The sequence below is a fragment of the Zosterops lateralis genome, assembly GCF_965231275.1.
Source record: "Zosterops lateralis genome assembly, chromosome: 12".
In the NCBI taxonomy this organism is placed as follows: Eukaryota; Metazoa; Chordata; class Aves; order Passeriformes; family Zosteropidae; genus Zosterops; species Zosterops lateralis.
This window is the reverse complement of record NC_139772.1, coordinates 13,391,826-13,411,416: the sequence shown is the minus strand read 5'-3', so window position 1 is coordinate 13,411,416 and position 19,591 is coordinate 13,391,826. Positions and strand designations below refer to the sequence as shown.

The following is a 19,591-nucleotide window of genomic DNA, read 5'->3' as shown; positions in this document are numbered from 1 at the left end:
AAGTAAACAGGAGAGCACAGTGCAGTAGGCAGATATTTATTGGTGTAGAGAGGAAGGGATCACAGGAAAACAAACTGCAGAGGTGACCATAGCACAAGCTGGGACAGAGCCACTCTCTATTGATCCTTTGTCCCAGCAGCATCCAGTATGTTTCCCTCCAGCAAGGTTTGTCTGCTGCCATTGCACATCTCCCAGAACTCAAGTGCAAGTAGGAGCTAGCCAGGACAGAGCAGCAGGGCTGCCACACCATGCCCAGGGTTTGGCTCCCACCCCAGATGGGCAGGGCATGGGACATCCCTGCCCCCACAGGGTGACTAAGGCTGCTCTGTCTCCTGGCCAGCTGTGCCATACAGCTCCACGGCAGTGCCAACCCACTCTCTGCAGGGGAGAAGCCTGGATGTCTACCCTGGAGGGGTGCAGGGGTCCATCACTATCTGCAGAGCCCAGAGAAGCCCCAGCTCTTGCACGGTTGTAACAGTAAACTGCAAGCTGTGGGTCTACACAGCTCTGAGGAAGGAGCTCAGCCAGCTTACGGAGCCCAGTCCAGGGCAGCAGGGAGACTGATGAGAGCTGCTTCTGCAGACACAGAGAGGCTGCACCAAGTGCAAACACTGCCAGAGTGGGAGGAATGTACTCCCCACAAGCACTCTGGCTCTGCCCTCACATTCCCACAGGCTCCATTCCAGTCCTGGCCAGGGTTGCTTAGTCTCTCCCGGGTCAGGGTTCACTACAAGGGGATGCAGGGATTGCACAGCAGCAAGGGCTACGCTACAAACCACATTCTAACTACATCTCACAGGAACAACACTGAGTAGGAGAAGTGCAGAGCACTCACAGAGGGCCCCCCAGCCATAGCAGACCTGACCTGTTCCTCTGCAGCAGTGGGAGCTCCTCAGAGGCAGCCCTCCACAGTTCAAGCTTGCTCTATGAGTGTAAGCACACACAGCAATTAGTACAGGAACACTGGGACTACTGCATGCACAACAGGAGGCCCTCCTGCTGCACAGGGCTAAGCCTGGACCACTGGTCCCTCCGGACGTCTCACAGTAAACACAAATCAAACTTCAGCTTGTGAATAATTTAACTAGCAACTGTACAGTTTCCTCATTTGATCCAGTTCCATAGATGGTACATCCCTGGAGTCTGGGCAAGGGACAACTCAGGGAGTTAGGGGTCCCTCTGGACTCCAGGGGTGGGTGGGTTGGACAGGAGCAGAGCAGAGTTAGAAGATGGGAATGTAGTTGTCGATCTTGGTCCTGTGCCGCTGGGCGATGCACTCTGCGATCCACACAATGTTGCGGCACTCCTGCTCCTTCAGCTTCACGAAGGCATAGAAGACTCCAAAGTGGAACTGGTTGAGGAAGGCCAGCTTGTTCAGCTTTACCTGGGGAAAGCCCAGAGGAGGACATGTCATTTGTTCACCTCAGGTAGGAGGAGTTGGTCAAGGCAAGCATGGAGCTGCCTGGAAGGGCCCCTGACTTCCCAGCAGGCTGGAAAGGCTCAGCACAGGTTATCCTGTTCTGCATCTCTCTAGGTGTTCAGGACAACTCTAACCTACAGCACATGGCTCAAGACAGGATCTGACATTTGAAGGGGGAAATGTAACTCAGGTACCATGAAAGTCCTTATTTTCCATGTAATTACACTCTGGTTTTGCTATTGATGGACCAAATATCCATTAGAAGCTCCAAACACGCCTCCCCACACTGCTCTGAACTATTTGGGTGAAACAACATGCCAAGCACTAGGCCAGGCCCCCACTCTCATGCAGGAGCAGAGGGAAAGCATGCTTCTCCTTCCCCCAAACCCTGTTCATGCACAGCACTGCTGACAGGGCAGCAGACCAGCTTCCTGACACCTGGAGCTTTGCAAATGGCACATGTCAAGAAGCATCTCAGGGCTCACTCACCTCGTGCTCAAAGAACCGGTCTTCAAGGGTTTTGTCTCCAGGGTTGCTGCCAGCCCCTTCAAATAGCAGCTTGTACTCCTGCAGGAAGGCATTACATGAGGATATACCTGTACCCAAGCTCAGCACCACTTGAGATCCCCCTGTGTGACAGATACTCCAGCCACTCTGTCAAGTCAGAGGACAGAGAAACCAAGAGTCCTGCCCCTTCTCTGAAATGTGCAGTTCTCAAAGGTGCATCGTTGCTTTGAGCCACAGGAAAAGGGGCATCAGGTACAGACCCCTCCATGTACAGACTGGAGTGTTTGGGCCACACACACAGGATGCTTGCTAAGGGGACACTGAGCTCTCTGACTACAAAAAGGTCTTCAGCCATACACAAAGTGGCTTGAACACAGACAAATCCAAACACGTCCTGCCAGGTCAGCATCTCATATTCAACTGAACCAGAACTCAGGGCTAGGAGTGGGGCAACACCACTTCTCACTGAAGACACATTTCCATTCCCAAATCAGGCAAGGACAGCCTGTCATTGCTGCCACATCAGCACCTCAAGAGTTTGGTGGTAAGGGCAGTCCCCACACCCTTGGACAGGGAACACTGTCTCCCAATCACCACTGAAATGACAGCCATGACTAACAAGCCAACGACATCTCAGGCAAGCCAAGTCCTGGCCAGGCAGGGCACAGGACTAACAGCATCAGAGAAGACTGGCACCTCCCTCCCCAGGCTGTCAAGCCATGAGTTCCTCCAGATCTCCAAGAAGCTCTGATCCAGAGCAGGTTCTTGCACCAATCCCCACAGCCCTCACCCCAGAGCACTCACAGGGTAGTAGTCAGCAACATTTTTGACTTGCTCGTAGTCATCTGCCCTGGCAAGCTGAGCCAGGCCCTCAGGGTAGAGCTTGCCACAGTGTGGGAACAGCTTGGCTCGGTCCTCCTTGGATAACTCAGTACCAAACGAGTTGATGGTGATAATGAAGGCCCTCCGGTCAGCTTCAAACTGCGGGAAAAGAGTGGCTCATGCTAGGCTGCAGTATCTTTACCAGAGGCTGGCAGATATCAGCGCTGCTCTGCACACAGCCACATCAGAGGAGGAGGGTGGGGAGGAGGGAGCATGAGGAGGCTGCTGGGATGTGTACAGGTCTCCAGTGCCCAGCCTGGGCAGGCCACAAGTACAGGCTCCCAGTATGCCCAGTACCTGGGGGGCACTCAGGTGAGGAAATTCCCATCCCTGGCACAAGCCAAATCCTGCCCAAGTCAAGGAGTGTCTCTCACCTACTGCTCCTGAGTCCTGCACGTCTCACAGCAAGCCTTGACATGGAGACAGTATGTGACCCTAACAGCTCTGGCAGCTCTCCTACTTGTTATCCAAGGGAGAGGATGAAGATGTTGCCACAGAGGCAAATGTATCAGTACTTAGGGAACCAAAGTTCTAGGCAGGTAATGCTCCCCAGGTCTCCCAGTGAGCAGGTCAAGTGGGCATGGGGATGCTCAACACTAACTGGAGAATGCCTAACAGCTTGCAGACAAGGTGGGCCTGAGCAGGGAGTGATGACTGTCACTGTAATACCATCCAGCTATGGAGTTTCCAGACCTACCTCCAGGATTGGGCACATGGCATCTGCCGTGGTACCTCCCAGTGTCTTGCAGAACTTGTAGAAGGACTCCAGGTAAGCCTGGGAGAGAGAGGGCAGATGAGCATTCATCTACACAGCTTCATCTACTTCCCCACAGGGCCCTTCAGCAGAGAACAGACAGCGAGCAGGGAGGCTCCCAGACACTCTGTAACACAACACAGGCACTCTGGCCCCATGTGAACTTGCCCACACAAGGACAGTGCTTTCCCCAGAAGCCAGAGACATGAAGGGTTGTGGTTGGGTTTGTTCAAGTGACTGCATGAGCTTACTGTGGGCAAGATCCCCAGGCAGCAAGGTTAAAGCCTATTTTTCTCTTTTGAGTCGCCTAACTCATTTAGTGAAGTCTCACGTGGTTTCCTGACCCTGTTCTGGCCTCCACAAACATGCCAAGCCACACAACCATAGCTGCAAGACCTACACTCAGAAAGTAGCGCTGCGTAAGCAGAGTCAAGAGATGAGACAGGACATCTGTGAAAGAAACCAGCCATTCCCTCTAATTCTCTTTTCACACTGCGGCCACTTGGTCTCTCTCCCAACTGCTCTGCAGAAAACATAAGGCCAGGGACAGCTACGCTGCCTCCAGGAAACGTAATCCTTTGTGGAGATGTTCCGTAATCCATCTGGAAGATGACAGAGTCTCCCAGGGGGAGCCTAAGAAGGCTGTGCATGGCTAAAAGTATCATTCAGCAAAAATGTTCTCAGAAGAAATGATCAAGTAATAAAGCACCTCCCCGGGTACAGAGCTGCAACCAGAATCACTTCAAAGGGATGGAATAAAAGGATGCTGAGACACCACAAATCTCTGCTTTATCACAATAACTCTAGGACTGAAGATGGACCAAGAATGTACAGGTTGGGCACCCTCAGCCTCTGCACTAGGAAAGCACCTGGATTACTGTGTTCTGTAAATATTTGTTACCACAGAGTGCAAGAGGACAGGGCTGGGTGAACATCACTCATCAAAGAAAGCCTCTCCAGCACTTGCCATTGCTTAGGTGGAGGAGAGCACAGAACATCAGTCTGCAGAGTTACCACAGGAACAAGGACATGGATAATGGACGCTGTTTGAGGCTGACAGGAAAGGGAATGTGGAGAAGAGATTCAGTCACTACCTCTGTCCTTATCAGACCTCATGCACAAACCTAAGGCTTTAGAAGCAAATATAGGTGAACCCAAATATCCAGCAGTGAATGGGGATCCAGTATCACAGACAATGTGGAAACAATCTGCTAACAGTTGCATTGGGTGCCCTTCCAGTGACAGCAACTGACAGAAACAGGCCAATATCCTGAAGCCCTTACCCCAGGAACGGGGGTGTCTTTGCCTTTAATGATCCTCAGTGGGTCCTCCCTTTCATGAGCCCACCCTCTCTGTGTCCTGCCAGCATCTGCCCTCAAAGCCAGTCTGAAGACAGGCCTGTGGCCTGTCCATCCACACTGACTTTTCCAACATGATCTGTGGATACCACCCTCCTCTGCCAGGTGAGGAATCCTGGCCTTTTTCTGTAGTTTTTTCTGTAGTTTTCTGTACAGAAGTTATCACCAAGCCTCTAAATGTGTCTGTCTTAGCACCATCTTCTGTTTTGCTGTTCATAATCTGAGTGGAATGGGATAGTATCCAGGTCAAACACACTTTACAGATGGATGCAGTAGCACAGTGATACTCATACAGTTCTTTTCTACTGTTAGGAACATGCTACCTTGTAGAGAGACAATGGATTAGGTCTACCACTACCCCAGATTCCATTTAGAAGCAGGAAGGAACAAGGAGACCCTCACTGTACAAGCAGACTTAGGGTTCCCTCCTGGCCTCTCCCATACATCACTCCGCATTTATCCACACTGATTTGCCTGCTTTGTTTAATTGTCCAGTCACAAAGCTCCTTCAACTGGTTCCTACAAGAAAGTCACAAGCAAAGGCCAACAGTCAGCTAGCTGGCTTCACTTCAACAAGAGATGGAACAAAGAGAGTAAGCCCTGAAGATAACAAAGCCAGCACACTTCCATTGCAAACTCTGGCTGCTGACTGCACTCTACACTAAGCACTCATCCTTTTTAACCTCTTTCCTCACTTTAATCATATTTCCATTTAAGAACCTTCATTGCTAACAAGAAGCCTTTGTAATAGCCTTCCTCCTATGAATCCTGCTCAAACCTTCTGTCAACACACTCACAGATTCCTTAAAAAACCCTGCAGTATGTCTGGGAGATAGCACTTCCCCTTCCCATGCCAACTCCACACGGACACAGTCATCTGTCCCAGGCCTGTTGTGTTTTTCAGAGCAGCTCTCTGCAGATTTCAAGACCTTATTTTTATTTCCCTCATTTGCATTGTATTACACATTTTCCAGTCCCTGGGGAGAGAGGTGGCTTCAAGTAGAGTCTGTAAGCAGCAATCACCTTTTCCAACCATTCATCCTTGTGATTTGCTACAGACAGAGCCCCTGTATTCCCTAGGGGCTGCTCTTTAGCAAGAACCATTGCCAGCATACACTGAGGCATTACAGGCACCTACATTTCCATTTGTGGGTAAGAAGAGCAGACTACAAAGCAGTATTGAGCCTTAAAAAGGACATGGGAAAGGACATAGCAGCTGGGATCCAAGGGCATACATCCCACCTCCCTCCCAACCAATTTTCCCTGTGCCCACTCTGCTGCCTGTCTTCCCTCTCCTGCTTCACGTTAAGACCGAGGCCTCTGCCCTGCAAGGCTGTGGTGTTTATGCACACACGTGTCCCTCCCTGTTACAGCAAAGAGCAGTACATGCCAGAGGCCACAGGCAGCTGGGCATGACTGCTGACACACCGCTCCTTTTCCCTCCCTTTGCCTTCTTCCCTTCACGCCTGACCTGCTCTCTGACTCTCCAAACAGGCCACAGCTTCCTTGGGAAGAAGAGGTCACACCGACTGCAAGCTGGCTGTGACCAGCTAAAACAAGATTGACAGATAAAATCTACATCCCACCCCTGATCCAGAGAGTTGAGATGGAGCGATAGCCACAGCCTGCACATAAACACACGCTTTGACACTGCCAGCTAAAACCAGACAGTGCCTGCAGAGGAGATGACAACTCAGGACAAGGAGATCCTTAGCCCCTCCACATCCCTCTGCCAACACACTCTCTCCAGCTTGCACCTTTTACACTGCTCTACCAAGAGCATCTAACCGCAACCACAGCAGGCTTGAGCAGACAGTCTTTGGGAAGGGCTCAAGACAGGGAGCTAAGCCAATGGGATTCCTTCAAACAAGCTTAAGATTAGTCACTGTGAATGCAGTTAACTGCACCTCTGAACCTGTGTGGTGAGGGAACAGACTTCTCCTGCCTGCCTGGGGCATGAGTAAATTCAAAGACACAACCTCTGCAAAATCTCTTCCACAGAACTCTTAAAAGCGCCAAGAAAATCCTCCTCTCTGCCTGGCTCTGGTGTCCTGACTCGGCAGAGCTGGGTGATTGGATGTTGGGCCCCTCCAGGAGTGCTATCTTTACTTTCCAATGGATGCAACTCATTTTTGGCCATGTTTAATCACCATGCCAGGAATAAAGAGGGAAATTTACATCTCCTTCCTCAGAGACTGCAGCACTAGGACAAGAGGCAACAGGCAGAAATCGATGCACAGGAAGTTCCACCTAAATATGAGGAAGAACTCTTTTACTGTGTGGGTGACCATGCACTGAAACTGTTTGCCCAGAGAGGGTGTGGAGCCTCCCTCACTGGAGATATTCCAGAACCATCTGGACACAATACTGTGCCATGTGCTCTGGGATAGCCCTGCTTGAGCAGGGAGGCTGAATCAGATGACCCACTGTAGACCTTTCCAACCTAACCCATTCTGTGATTCTGCGACTCATTTACCTTATAAAGGGTGTTTCGAATTATTTCGATATTCATTTCATCCAGATCCTGTTCAGATATGCAGTCTTGGAAGAAAGCAGCTGAAACAGAGCCAGAGACAGAGTTAGCATTGCCCTAACCAGACCCATGCTCAGCACTTTCCAGACTCCCTCAACAATACCAGGCAGAAGCACACCCTGTGTTAAGCTTGTCCCTCCTAGGCCTGGCCCTTATCTTCAGCAGCCAAATTGTCATGACTCAAAACCTCAGGCTCCACCATGGTTCCTTAGGCCATAATAATTTTTGGGTTTCTCATATGAAGATCTTTCTTCACCCCTTAGTCCTATGGTTTTGTTAACAGCCTATTCCCAGCAGAAATTCTCAGCTCTAGCCCCCAGTATCAGTGACAGAGAAGCCTGTATTCAAAATTAAGCAATCCCCAAACTGTTCCCAGATGCAGGTACTTGGAGGTGACAAGGTAGCTTTGAACTGCCTACTACAGCATGGCAGGCATGCTTAACCACCTGTGAGACAGCAGCTAGTGAGACACAATGAGCTGATGCTTCTCCCTCCCTCTACAATATCTTAGTAGGGATTAAGAAGGTATGCTGATGCCACAGCTCATATAGGCCATGACACTGGTCATGGTTGGAGTCAGGAATTGTTTCTCCTGGTCAAGTCTACCTGTCTCATTTTGCACTTCTTCCAAGGGCTTTTATTTCTCTAGCTGAAAGTTAGTAACAGGAGACAGAATAAATTAATAAGACTTGGTAGGATGCTCAGCCCTACATACTATGCCAGAATACCTCTGTGAGGGAGTTGGAGAAGTTGTTGCCACTTAAAGAACACAGATTTCAGACCAAACAGGTGCTACAAGCTGCAGATAGAGATGAGTCTTGTACATCTACAGTGTAGTGTAATGCTCCTGTTACGTTCTTGTCAGCAAACGAGTGGTACAATAAAACCCATTGACAGGACTTCCTGACTTCAACTCTCACTCAGTAACCAACTTCGCTGAATTTGCTACAAAGAGAAATCTGATCTGTCTCAGCTTACACAGTGCAGCTGTGTGTAACAGACACCACAGTCATGCTGAGAACTGACCAGTGCTCTGCTCTGGGCAACAAACCAGCTGCAATGCAGGCTCACACCTCTGGCCTGCACCACTTTTATAGCATGAGCTGCCTGGAAGGACAGCAGCCACAGTGTGGGTCTGGAGGGTCCTGAACAGAGGTTAACCTCCCCAGAAGTTTCTTTGCAGCACCAGAGCACAATGCCACGTGGCCAGGGGAACACTGCTCCCGACGGTTGGCAAAAATGCAAACAGAGTGTGCCAGGACTGGTTTTTACTGCAGGATGCACTGGCCAGCCTGGATAGCTAAGCAGTGGCTACTTCAGAGTAGCTGAGGAATGAGTACACTGCTATTTCAATTCTTGGCCCTCTGATATCCCAAATTAGGCTTACAGCAAGTCTCACTTTGCCCTGTTAACCTATGAAAGCCATTTGGGGTTAGGCATTCCCACCAAGCCACGTAGCTCCTCAAGCCCTTTTAGGAGATAGAGCTGCTGTTTCTTTGCGTGTGGTCACTGGAAAGAGTGCAAGTTAAACAACAGAAGCCTGCATGCCTGCTTGTTTAGGCAACACAGCTACTCCCCATGTTCCCCTGCTGAAGAAATGCCACACTGCTTGGTACACAGCCCCAAGGGCATGGCCAGGGCAAAGGTCTGGAGAAGCCAGCCCAGGCAGGGCTGAAGCAGGCAAAACTAATTAATGTACAAGTACATGAACACAAGAGGCAAAGACCTTCAACTGCCAGCCAGAAGCACCTCAACACTGACATGGGGCATTTTCAATCCATATTCTGCTGGAAGCTTTAAGGTTTCTGAGAAATAATATCTCTGAAATATTCTGTTCTATCTCCTTGCCAAAATGGGAAGGTTCCCACTTACTTGTGAGGAGGATTTTCTTCCCACACATCATCCTTACAGTGGGCTCAACTCATGCAGAGCCTCAGTTCTCCTGCTGTGTTGTTGCCCTGCCTTTGCAACCCAGATCTCTTGAGGCACATTCTCCCTTCTTTACTGGGCACAAGTCACTTTTCCATGACAACTACTTCATTTGCCCCATTATTACACAGAGCGTTTACAAAAGCACTTTCAGTTCCAAATCCAACTATTTCTATCAAAGACAGTATGATGACTTAGAGTGTTTTGTTCTTTCTAGCAACCCCAAAAGAATGACTAATCACTGACTCAGGCATCTCTCATTACGTTTTTGCCCACAGATGCTAAACTAGCAAGTCACCTGTGACTACCTCCCCTACTACTGCAAAGACTTCCATATTTTCTCCAGAACCACTTCCTACACCTTTTATCTTTAAAGAACAGATCTGTCTTACTAGCTCTTCATAAGACACTTGGGTTTTAGCATTACATGCCTCCTGAACAAGCCTGTAGCCCTGAGACAATATACCTCAGTCCAGGATGCTGCTATACAATGAGTTTTAAAAGGCTTTTGGAGATTTCTTTGTTTTGCTGTGGTTGTTTGGGTTTGTTTTTTGTTTACATAAAGGGCTTCTATTTAACTAGTGCTAATTTTAGTAGTCTCAGAACAAGACTGGGCATGTGCAGATCTCTGTAATTATCTATAAAAACTGCACACAAGAAATTACCCAACAGTCCAACTAAAAGTGCTGGAAATCAAGTGATTCATTCCAGTAGAAGACCCAACAGCCCTTCACTAAGGAGACTCAAGGCCTGGCTTACAAAAACCAAACTGTCCAGCAGTCTGCCCTACCACTGTGCTGGCCTGGACAGTGATTGAGGGGTACAGAGTGCTAGCTGGTTCTCCAGAGGAAATGATGGCACAGGACAGGCATAAACCTGAACTCAAGCCCAGCCACCACAGGCAGTACAGCCACAGCTGTGCATTACCCACCACTTCATCTCCCTGGAGCACAACTCAGGCTTAGCTGGAGATAGTAAGACTGGGGGAGAAAGGGACATCTGTTCCACCACACACAGCTGAAGGGTATTTTGAACAGCTCCACTCACCCAGGGGAGTGTCCACCAAGATTGCATTGTAGAGCTCTGCAGGTGTCTGAGCAATGTTCACAGCTTCCATCTGCTCAAAACTTCCCAGAGGATGGCACTTGGGCACCAGCTCGGAGATGGAACGCTGGTGCAGAGTCCCAGTGATCAGCAGAATGACATTGTCAATCATGTAGCTGTACCTGGAGGAATGGAAGAGGAAGACTGAAATAATACATACAATATAAAACCCAGCAACAGGCACAGATCATTTTCTTATGAACATCTCCAGAAAGATGCACACTTCCCACAAAGAAGTACAAGGCACTTCCTTGGTGTCTGTTTATCACGCCAGCCTAGGAAAAGGCAGTCAGGCATAATCCCAGGGTGTGATTTATGCCACAGCTGACCCACACCATCTGGGTACCACCTACCACTGAAGAGTACTAAATTGGAACTGACTTCTGGAGATCTCTGGCTGCATACCTTGCTCCAAGCATGGCCAGCTCTAGCTGCTCAGGCAAAAAAACTTCTGAATATTCATATGAAGTTTGAATTACTTACAAGGATGTGTACCCCACATACATGCCTGGGGCTCTGCTTCAGCATCCAACCACACTCCCAATGAAAAAGGTTTTCCTAACGTTCCCCCACGGTCATTTGTCTACTGTCTCTCCTCCTAACCCCAGACACCTCCAAGAGGAGCCTGGCTCCAGTTCCAGTGCCAGCAACACTGCTCCATCTTGCCAAGTAAGAGGAGGAAGGGTCACATTTCTGCTGCCTCACTCCATTCCAAAAACAACAGGCCTGGAAGCTTTGGCACAACCTTCACTCACACCCTCACGAAACTACACACAAGGTTTATCACACCTCTACACCAAAAGCTACAAACTTGTTCGCATTAGCCCAAGTTATGACGCCCCAAACTAAGTTCTCCGCTTATGTTGTTCAGGATTAGCAGATTCAGTCTTTGGCACTGCAGCAATGGGACATTCAATCTGGAATCACAGCACCTGACATAAGTTCCACCAACACAAGCCCTTTGTGCCCCTTCTCTCTAGTGTGTCCATTTTTGTCCTGCACTGAGGAGTTCAGAACTGGCCATAGCATGGCAGGTGAGGCCTCCACTGAGCAGAGGAGAAAGAACACTTCCCAGTACTCCCAGTCCAGCCGGAGAAGAGAGACACAGCTGGCCTGAAGACTGGGGACACATGAAAGGCTGGTAGCCTTCTCCAAGTAGAAGGTCCAGGCAGGGGATCAAGGCATCACATAAATACCAAGTGTCCCCAGCAAGAACAGCAGTGATACTCCAGGCATCTTCACCACCAGCTAAGCCACAAGCCAACCAAGCTGGGAACCTGAAAAACATCATATGAGATGAGGTGTTTTTTTTAGTCAGCAGAAGTTGCCTTTACACACATCCCTCAGTAGCACAGGGAGGCACAGATGCTGAAGAGCAGGGTAGGTGGCATTTTACACTCTCTTGATCTCACTGCTAGAACTCTAACTCTTTAAAAAGTTAGATGATGGAAAAGACCTGAAGAAGCTCCCTGGCAGGAGCTGCTTCAAAACAAATGAGATCAGGCCTGAACTAGAATGGCAGAAGGAGCTATGCACATCCTGAGTTGAAGCTCTGCTGAGAGGCCTCCCACAGGTACTTGAGTACTGCAGAAAGGGAACTTCAGGCCAGCGCTCTGGGACAGAGGCAAAGACAGGCATGGCAAGGTTCTGATGATGTTTGCCAGACACACACTGGGATGCTGCTGGTCTTTGTATTTCCAAGATAACAAAGAGCACAGTGCAGACCTGCTTCCCTTTAACCACATCAGGTAAGCAGATCCAGTTAAAGGCAGATTTTGCTGGTTTTTATTAGATGGGCTTACTGCCTCTCAAATATGCTCAAAGGGCACGTCCATGAACAAATCAAATCCACACCTTAGTTCCTCAAACAGGTGCTGCTTTTTTCTCTTCACACTGCAAGGCTGAGTAATGCACCTCCTAGCCCTATGATTTTTGCAGAGCACCCTTCTGTTTTTGCAGCCTACTTTTCCTGGTTCAATCTAGAACCAGGGCAATCAGCACAAGCTTCACGTACTAGGAAACCTCCTTTTGCCCTTTAATCTGCAAGGTCATTATCTCCCTCCTGTTTGTGCAGCTCTCACCATGGAGATGATTGCAATCTCCAGGACAGCAAGAAGGGCCTGTTTATGAGAACTGAGGTAAGTCCCTTGCAGTAAGCAGCTGGTTCCTGGTAAATAAAAGCATCTGCACCCTAACACAGATGCTCCTGCATGAGGTGCGCCAGAACAAGGATACAGATCATTTCCCAGCTCCACCATCTTCCCTCAACATGCAAGTTTCCTTTGTGCAACACAGTAGCTTTAAGGAAAGACCATAGGCAGCACTTCCCTCAACAAAGCTAGGCAACAATATACAACAAGACCAAAATTGTTACTTTAACTCAGCCTACACTGAAGGAATAGGTAAGGAAACACAGTCGTGTATGTCAGCACATCTCCTTCCCATTCCCAGTTTACTACAGATACCACTCTCCACAAGATATTTGCAAGGAGCCTGGCCAAAGTCAACTGCACAAAAAACGAACTGAGGAGAAATATCTGGAGCCCTCTCAGGTCTTCAGAGCAGCTTACTGGAGTCCCACCAAGCTCACTCATGCCTTCCCAGTCCAACTCAGCACAAAAGCCACAGCCAGGTTTCAGGAGAGCTGCCAAAATCTGTCTCTCTTCACACATAGAAGCTCCTGCTTTTGGACTGATGGTCTCAGGAAAGACAACCCAGCTGGCTTCCCGTGCCAGAGAGCAAAGCATGGCCCTCCTTGTTTAACCTATACTCCTTAACTTGACTGTTTCCTCATCCTTCAGGGAGGTCGGGGAAATGCATGATCTACAGCCCAAATGCCAAGGAGGCACCAACTGTTTTAAAGATTACTTCACCTCCTTAAATCTTACTATCAAAGGATTCATCCCTGCAGGAAGAGTTAATATGTGTGAGACACAAGAGGAATTCTCATTCAAATTTCCCTTCTGACAGCATTTTAAACCTTCACAATAACAAGGGAGATAAAGCAGGACAAAGGTCTTCTTGTATCTGTCAAGGCCAGGCAGACACCAGCAGCACTACCTAATCCTTCATGATAGTTCCACTTACTCCAAGCAAGACCAGACCATCCTTGTTCTTCACATTCATTCCCTACTTCATCCCAATAAAACCAGTCACAGCTTAGCCACCCATGGCTACGAGGCAAGTCTTCCAGTGCCAGGGCAGCTGGAAAAAAGCCTCATCTGTGGAAGGGGTAACAGTCACATTGCTGTATCAGGCTTCAACAAGGCTCCATCTGCCTCCATCAGCAAAGGTCCTGGCTATACTGGCGTTTTCTCCCAGGCCCAAAGAAATAGATTAACTACAGTGGCAGCAGTGTTTCCAACTACTTGTGTAATAGAGCACCTTTTGTTGTCATCTTCCTCATCTCCTGTAAGGCTCTTCCCAGCTTCAAATGTTTCAGCTCTCATGGTTAATGCCTACTCAGAACCCTCCCAAGAGCATTTTAACCTTCACTAGGTCTCAGTGCAGCTAGTAAGAGGACCATGTTCTGGGACACGTGAGAAAATAGAAGTAGTTTGTCACTTGCAACACCATCAAGTCTTACTTTAGCCCACTTGGATGGTCTCCTCATAGCAAAACTCTCTTGCACACAAACGTGTTTTACACTTCTGCTTTGAGCTGCTTTCTGCTCATCCAGGGACACAGGCACAAAACTAGCCAGAGCTGACACGCACAGTTACACCAGACCTAACTCTTCCTGTCACCCACTGAACAGAGGTGTGGTATATTCCAGAAATTCACATTCACAGAAACACAGTTTTAGTCAATACTGAGAAGCGTCAGTAACATCTCACAGGAAAGTATATTTTTTTTTATTAAAGGACAGAAAAGAGTCAGCAAACATAGAAATATCCTCAGCATCATCCACAATGGGGAAGAGATGATGATTTACAGCTTCCTGGAGTCCGAGACAACTGGAGCCACTATCTTTGCTCCTCCAACAACTCCCACGGCAGAATATGCATTGGGTGACACTCAGATAACAAGAACAAAGGCAGGCTAGACTATGCCTAGAGAAGCCAAAAGAGAGGGGCTGGTGGGGGAAACCTTCCTTCCAGCAGCAGCAAGGCAGAGTTCATCCTCACTCCTAGTTTTGGGAGGTATAGTCTCAGGCAGACACAGCAGAGATCCCTCACAGAGAAGAGGGGAGAGCCAGCCCCCAGAAGCGAAATCCTGACAGAGTCACCCATGGGTAGCTGTGGAGCAGAATCAAGCAGGAGTGGAGCAAAAGCACAGAAGTCATGCACAAGTATTTTGACAATGTATGTTTTCTCCTTCTGGCATTACTTAACTACTGACAAATTCGATATGCAAGAAAGACTGCAATGGCCCTATGAATATTTGGAAAGGCTGTTTTAGCAGGGGAGCACATGAAATGCATGAACACTCATCACAACTTGGCCTCAAGGCACTCAGGCACAGCCCTGCAAGGCAATGACCCCAAAACAGTTACAGCTTCTCCCTCACCCACTTACTAATCTAATCTAATCATAAAGAGTCATTATCCTACAGCAGATAGGTTGGTCTTTTATTGCTTTCTGTTCCAGGACACTAAAAAAACCGTTAACAATACTGCAAGTGGCCACAAAGCATGAATAATGATGGAACATTGCACGACCTGAGATTCTCAGGGATCCTCCAAAAGTAGAGCCAAAACTGGAGCTTAACAGCTGCTCTGCAAGGGATCATGAGGACAGCCCTCCATGTCACAGCCAATAGTGGGCCAATGCAGAGGTGCATAGCTGGGGTTTTGTCGGGATGGGTTAAGAAATTGCCTTGCTCAGGCAGCTTTAATGCTTTCCAAAACCAGCATTAGACGTTAACTCAGACTACTGTGAGCAAGGCCAAAGTTCCTATGTGACTGCATTGGGCAGTTACTCAGATTACTATAGAAGCATGTATTTATTTTGGGATGAAAAAGGGAAATTTCCAGTGGGATCAGAGCAGTGCTCTGAACTTGGCATGAATTCTAGAGACAGCTTTAAAAGATAATGAAGTTGTTTTGACTATAGTCATTTTAGCATCTAGTGCTTCCTTCTTGTAGCTCATTCAGTTCATATATTCAGGGGGTGTTGGGAGAAGTAACTTAGTGAAAAAGTTTCAGGCTTCCTTGGGTTTGTGCATAAATACACAGATCCATCTATATCCCACTGGATACTGTGCTGGTACACAGAGCCACTTGTCACACCTCTCTCAAGCTCCAAATGTTAAGCAACCACGGGGGAAAGCAACACACAGACTTCAAAGCCCAAAAGAGCAGTGGCTGACACTAAGAATAGTGCCAACAGCTGAGATGTTTGTATCTGCGGGGTTGGCTTAAGATCATTAGTAAATAACTGCACAGATGTCCTGATCTGGAAAGGAGAGGAATGTTGCACATCAGGAAGATGTCAGTGCCTCACTGAGATTTGTTTGAGTAATAGACAATGGATATGAGCAGTCAAATCCTTTAATCAGTTTTTCAGCTCGTATTAGAACATGTCAGATCAGCAGCAGGTCCACCTCTCATCTGCATGGGAGGCTCAGGCAGCCCAGGAACAGCAAGAGCAGATGCAGGGTGTGAGGGTCTCTGCTCAAAGTGTCCTTGCTGGTCTCTTCCTGTCTTTGCACACTGTCCTTCCTAGAGGCACACCAACACAAACCACACCTAAGTGCTGCATTCATGGACCTGCCAAAGAGAAAGCTGAGAATTTCATGGTTGCCACCACAAGCCAAGGGCACTCAGCCATTAAGTGGGTGCTCTGCTAAACTTAGATCAACAAGACCATTTGAGAGCAGAGTTAAAGCTTCAGAGTACTACAGAGGCTGTGGCAGCCTTTCAAAACCAAGTATCCAGGAATGTTCTCAGCATTAATCTATATTTAGCTGTATCTCCACATGATTTTTACCATCCTCTAGTCTAGGTCTCTTGGGATACTGACCTCAGTTTTCCACTGGTATCATCTGTTAACTTACATGTAGTGATACAGTGTTAGCTGCATTAAAGACTAACAAAAAAAAGCTACAAGAAGTAGCTTTTCATTTTAAAACTTCATGAATTTGACTCAGTGTTCCTTATCTGTAAAAGCCTCTTGAAACACCAGGGAATGTTTTGAACACCTTACTGCTGATGCAAGAATCTCTGGTTACCTAAACTTGATGCCTCAAAGCTTGAGAAACACGAGTCTAACATGCAAAGCTGAGCCCTGGCACTCTGCGCCCCTTGAGCAGACTTGAGCCCTAATTAAATTTCAAATATTGACCAAAAACATGTAATCATGCTGCTTTCACAGGGACCAGCTGCAGAAGTCAAACTTGCATAAAGTTTTTCCTATCTTACCTGTAAAGCACAAACCCCAAAACATTTCATGGATACAAAATAAAAGGAAAGGTCGCACTGTTCACATTATCCCCCAAACTATCTCTAGTAGCTAAGAAACCTGAATGAGTTTAGAGGCCTAAAAGCCTCTACCTATTCTCAGTGAATGTGTGGTCTGGACCCAGCCAGTGTACAGAACATCTCTGTGCATGCAGACCCACTGCCAGCAGAAGACAAGGAAATTCATCATCCCATTTGACATGCAGTAAACAGTATGAGGTAGACAAAGATTTAGCTCAGCCTCTAAATATTGTGGTACTTATGCAAAGCTCTACACAAGTATTTGCTAGGCTTCAAACTGGCTTACAGAATGGACCTGGGAGAGGGGACTAGGACTCAAGATGCCCCCAGGAACCTTTCAGAAGCAATGTCCTTGGCCTCCAGACATTCTCTGGGCTGAACTTGCCAATCTAGAGTGTTGGGTGAAGCAAATCAATGAAAAGGTAAAAGGAAAATAAAAGCTGCTAAGGTCAAGCATGAAAGACCTTGGAAATGGTTTCAGCCAAGGAGTGAAGCATGTTACATGTGAACAGAATTGCTTACTGAGGGTACACTCACCTAATCCCCCAGAGCCTGCATGCTAGAGCCCCTTCTCAGACTCTGCAGAGTTTCACCAAAGACTTATCTTAGTGACACACAGGCTGACATCTGGAGCTTATCACTCGCTATTTGCTGCATCTTTACTGCCACCAGTAACATTTTGTCAGCTTTCCTGATCACTACCAGAGCTCACTGTTTACCAGGCACTGTGCTAACACACTGTGAAGAACTGATGCTTCATATGAGAACAATTAGGTTGTTCCCATTCAAATCCACTGGCCAAATGAAATATTTTCCGGGCATCGGGGAAAAAAACATCCTTTTAATGTAATATACAGTGAAGCACACCTTTCAAAGATTCCCTTTCTAATGAAGGCACCTGCAGTCACACCATGACTCCCACAGCCACCACCATGAAATCCAGTCCATCATCACAGACATTGGTTCTGGGAAACCAGTATGAGATCAGCATCCTTTGGGAATGCAGGTGAACAGATGCAGCTCTGATGCCACCATCCCGAGGACACAAGTCTCTGATCATTTCCAGACCATTAGCTACATGCCCTCTTATTCTGAATATTGCATAATCCCTCTAAGAACTTGGCTTATCAGTTCAACTTTGCACTCCCTGCAAACAGGGAAGCTGTTTGTCAGAAACCTGTGCTGCTTTGCCAAAACAATCTCTGCCAGAAAAGACTCTTAAACCTTTTATTGCAGAATCCCCAGCCACTATGGTAATTTTTGCTCCCTAACCCCAGTGCCACCAAGGAACCTGACTGAAATAGTATAGTGTAATTTTAAATGCAGCAGCAGTAGGGAAGATCCTTCAGATTGCTGGACTTGTCCCAATGAACTATACCTAATGTAAAGCATTTGGAGGATTTTTTCCTTTTGCAGGAAAAGATTTCAAAAGGATGCAATCATATTTTGTAACCTCCAAAGTTTTGCCAGGATGCACACTCCGATACTTTTAGAATGAAGACAGGCAACTTCCTACTCCAGAGAAGAGAATTAGTGCTCTTCATCTTAAGTAGCAATTGAAACAATTTGGCTCCAGAAAAACCACTGCTGCAAAATTAAAATTGAACTCAAAGTTGTGCAGCAGAAACTAGATCTATCCAGTGCAGGGGAGAGGCAGAGTGGGACTGGGTCAGGGAGAAGGTAACAGAGGGAAGTCTCAGTTAAGAAAAGGCACACACAAGGGGAAAAGGTACATACATGCAGCCTCATCAAAAACACATTTTGTGACCACAAAAACATACTAAAAGCCAAGTTCCCAGCTGCATCCTCAAGGCAAAAAAAGAACCTGGTTCCCAGCCCTTGCAGGCTGGTAAGATAAAAAAGATGACCTAGTCTGTCCTCTAATGACAGGCTTGATCGCAGATTGGGAAGATGTATTTAGACCCAGCCAGCCCTGACTCCCACAGCACATTCAGTGCCCACAGTTACCAGCAGCTCCCCCGCAGAAGACAAGATCAAACCCTTCTCTGCCCATCAGTTTGTTGTGAGGGTTCAAAGGGCCCAACAGCTGCCAGGGCCCTGACAGTGGTCTGCTGCAAGGCCAGACTTTCCAGAGCAGGAAAAAGACTGTGCTGTAGAAAGGGGGAAGGAAAAAAAGGCAAAACAAACTCCAAACAAAAAAACACCACACAACAAAAATCAAACAAACCAACCCATAAAACCCACTAAACTCTTTTCCCTGCCACTAGAAAAACACTAAAGCTGACAATCTGATCAGGCTACAGCAAGCTGGAGTCAGGATTCTTTATCATAATGTTGCCCCTATCTAAGCCATATACATGAACACTGGAAAGAAGGGGAGACAGGCCATGGCACCGTGTCAGGCTAACACAAAGAACAAAGCTTGTACAGAAAAGCAAGGCAGCACATCACTAAGAAGAACCTAAAACCCACTTCCATCCCACAAGTCAATATGTGCTTGTTGAATTCAGGAAGTGGCTTTTGCTGTTTCAAGAACACTTAATACCTGTTTGTTGCTGCCCTACAGAACATCACTGCATTCCCTCAGCCAAACAGTCCATTGTTTGTGTTGGAGCAGAGATGTTAACAGACAATTTGTGCCTATCACTCAGAACCTACTAGGGCTGGCTGAAAGACCTGGGGAAGCACCAGCAGATTTCCAGCAAGGAGCTGCGTGGCGAGA

General features: G+C 47.6%; 1 protein-coding gene across 1 annotated transcript in view; it reads right to left on the bottom strand.

Moving 5' to 3' along the window:
* Positions 1-19: 19 nt before the first annotated feature.
* The window catches only part of ATP6V0D1 (ATPase H+ transporting V0 subunit d1), a 34,628-nt gene continuing 15,056 nt past the window's right edge, over positions 20-19,591 (bottom strand). Inside the window, exons 3-8 of the mRNA XM_083870067.1 lie at positions 10,431-10,609; positions 7,398-7,477; positions 3,507-3,584; positions 2,732-2,908; positions 1,910-1,987; positions 20-1,384 (exon numbers count right to left, since the gene is read on the bottom strand). Of these exons, the coding sequence (XP_083726193.1) occupies positions 1,223-1,384; positions 1,910-1,987; positions 2,732-2,908; positions 3,507-3,584; positions 7,398-7,477; positions 10,431-10,609 (754 nt within the window). The 3' untranslated portion in view covers positions 20-1,222. The remainder of the gene's footprint in view (positions 1,385-1,909; positions 1,988-2,731; positions 2,909-3,506; positions 3,585-7,397; positions 7,478-10,430; positions 10,610-19,591) is intronic.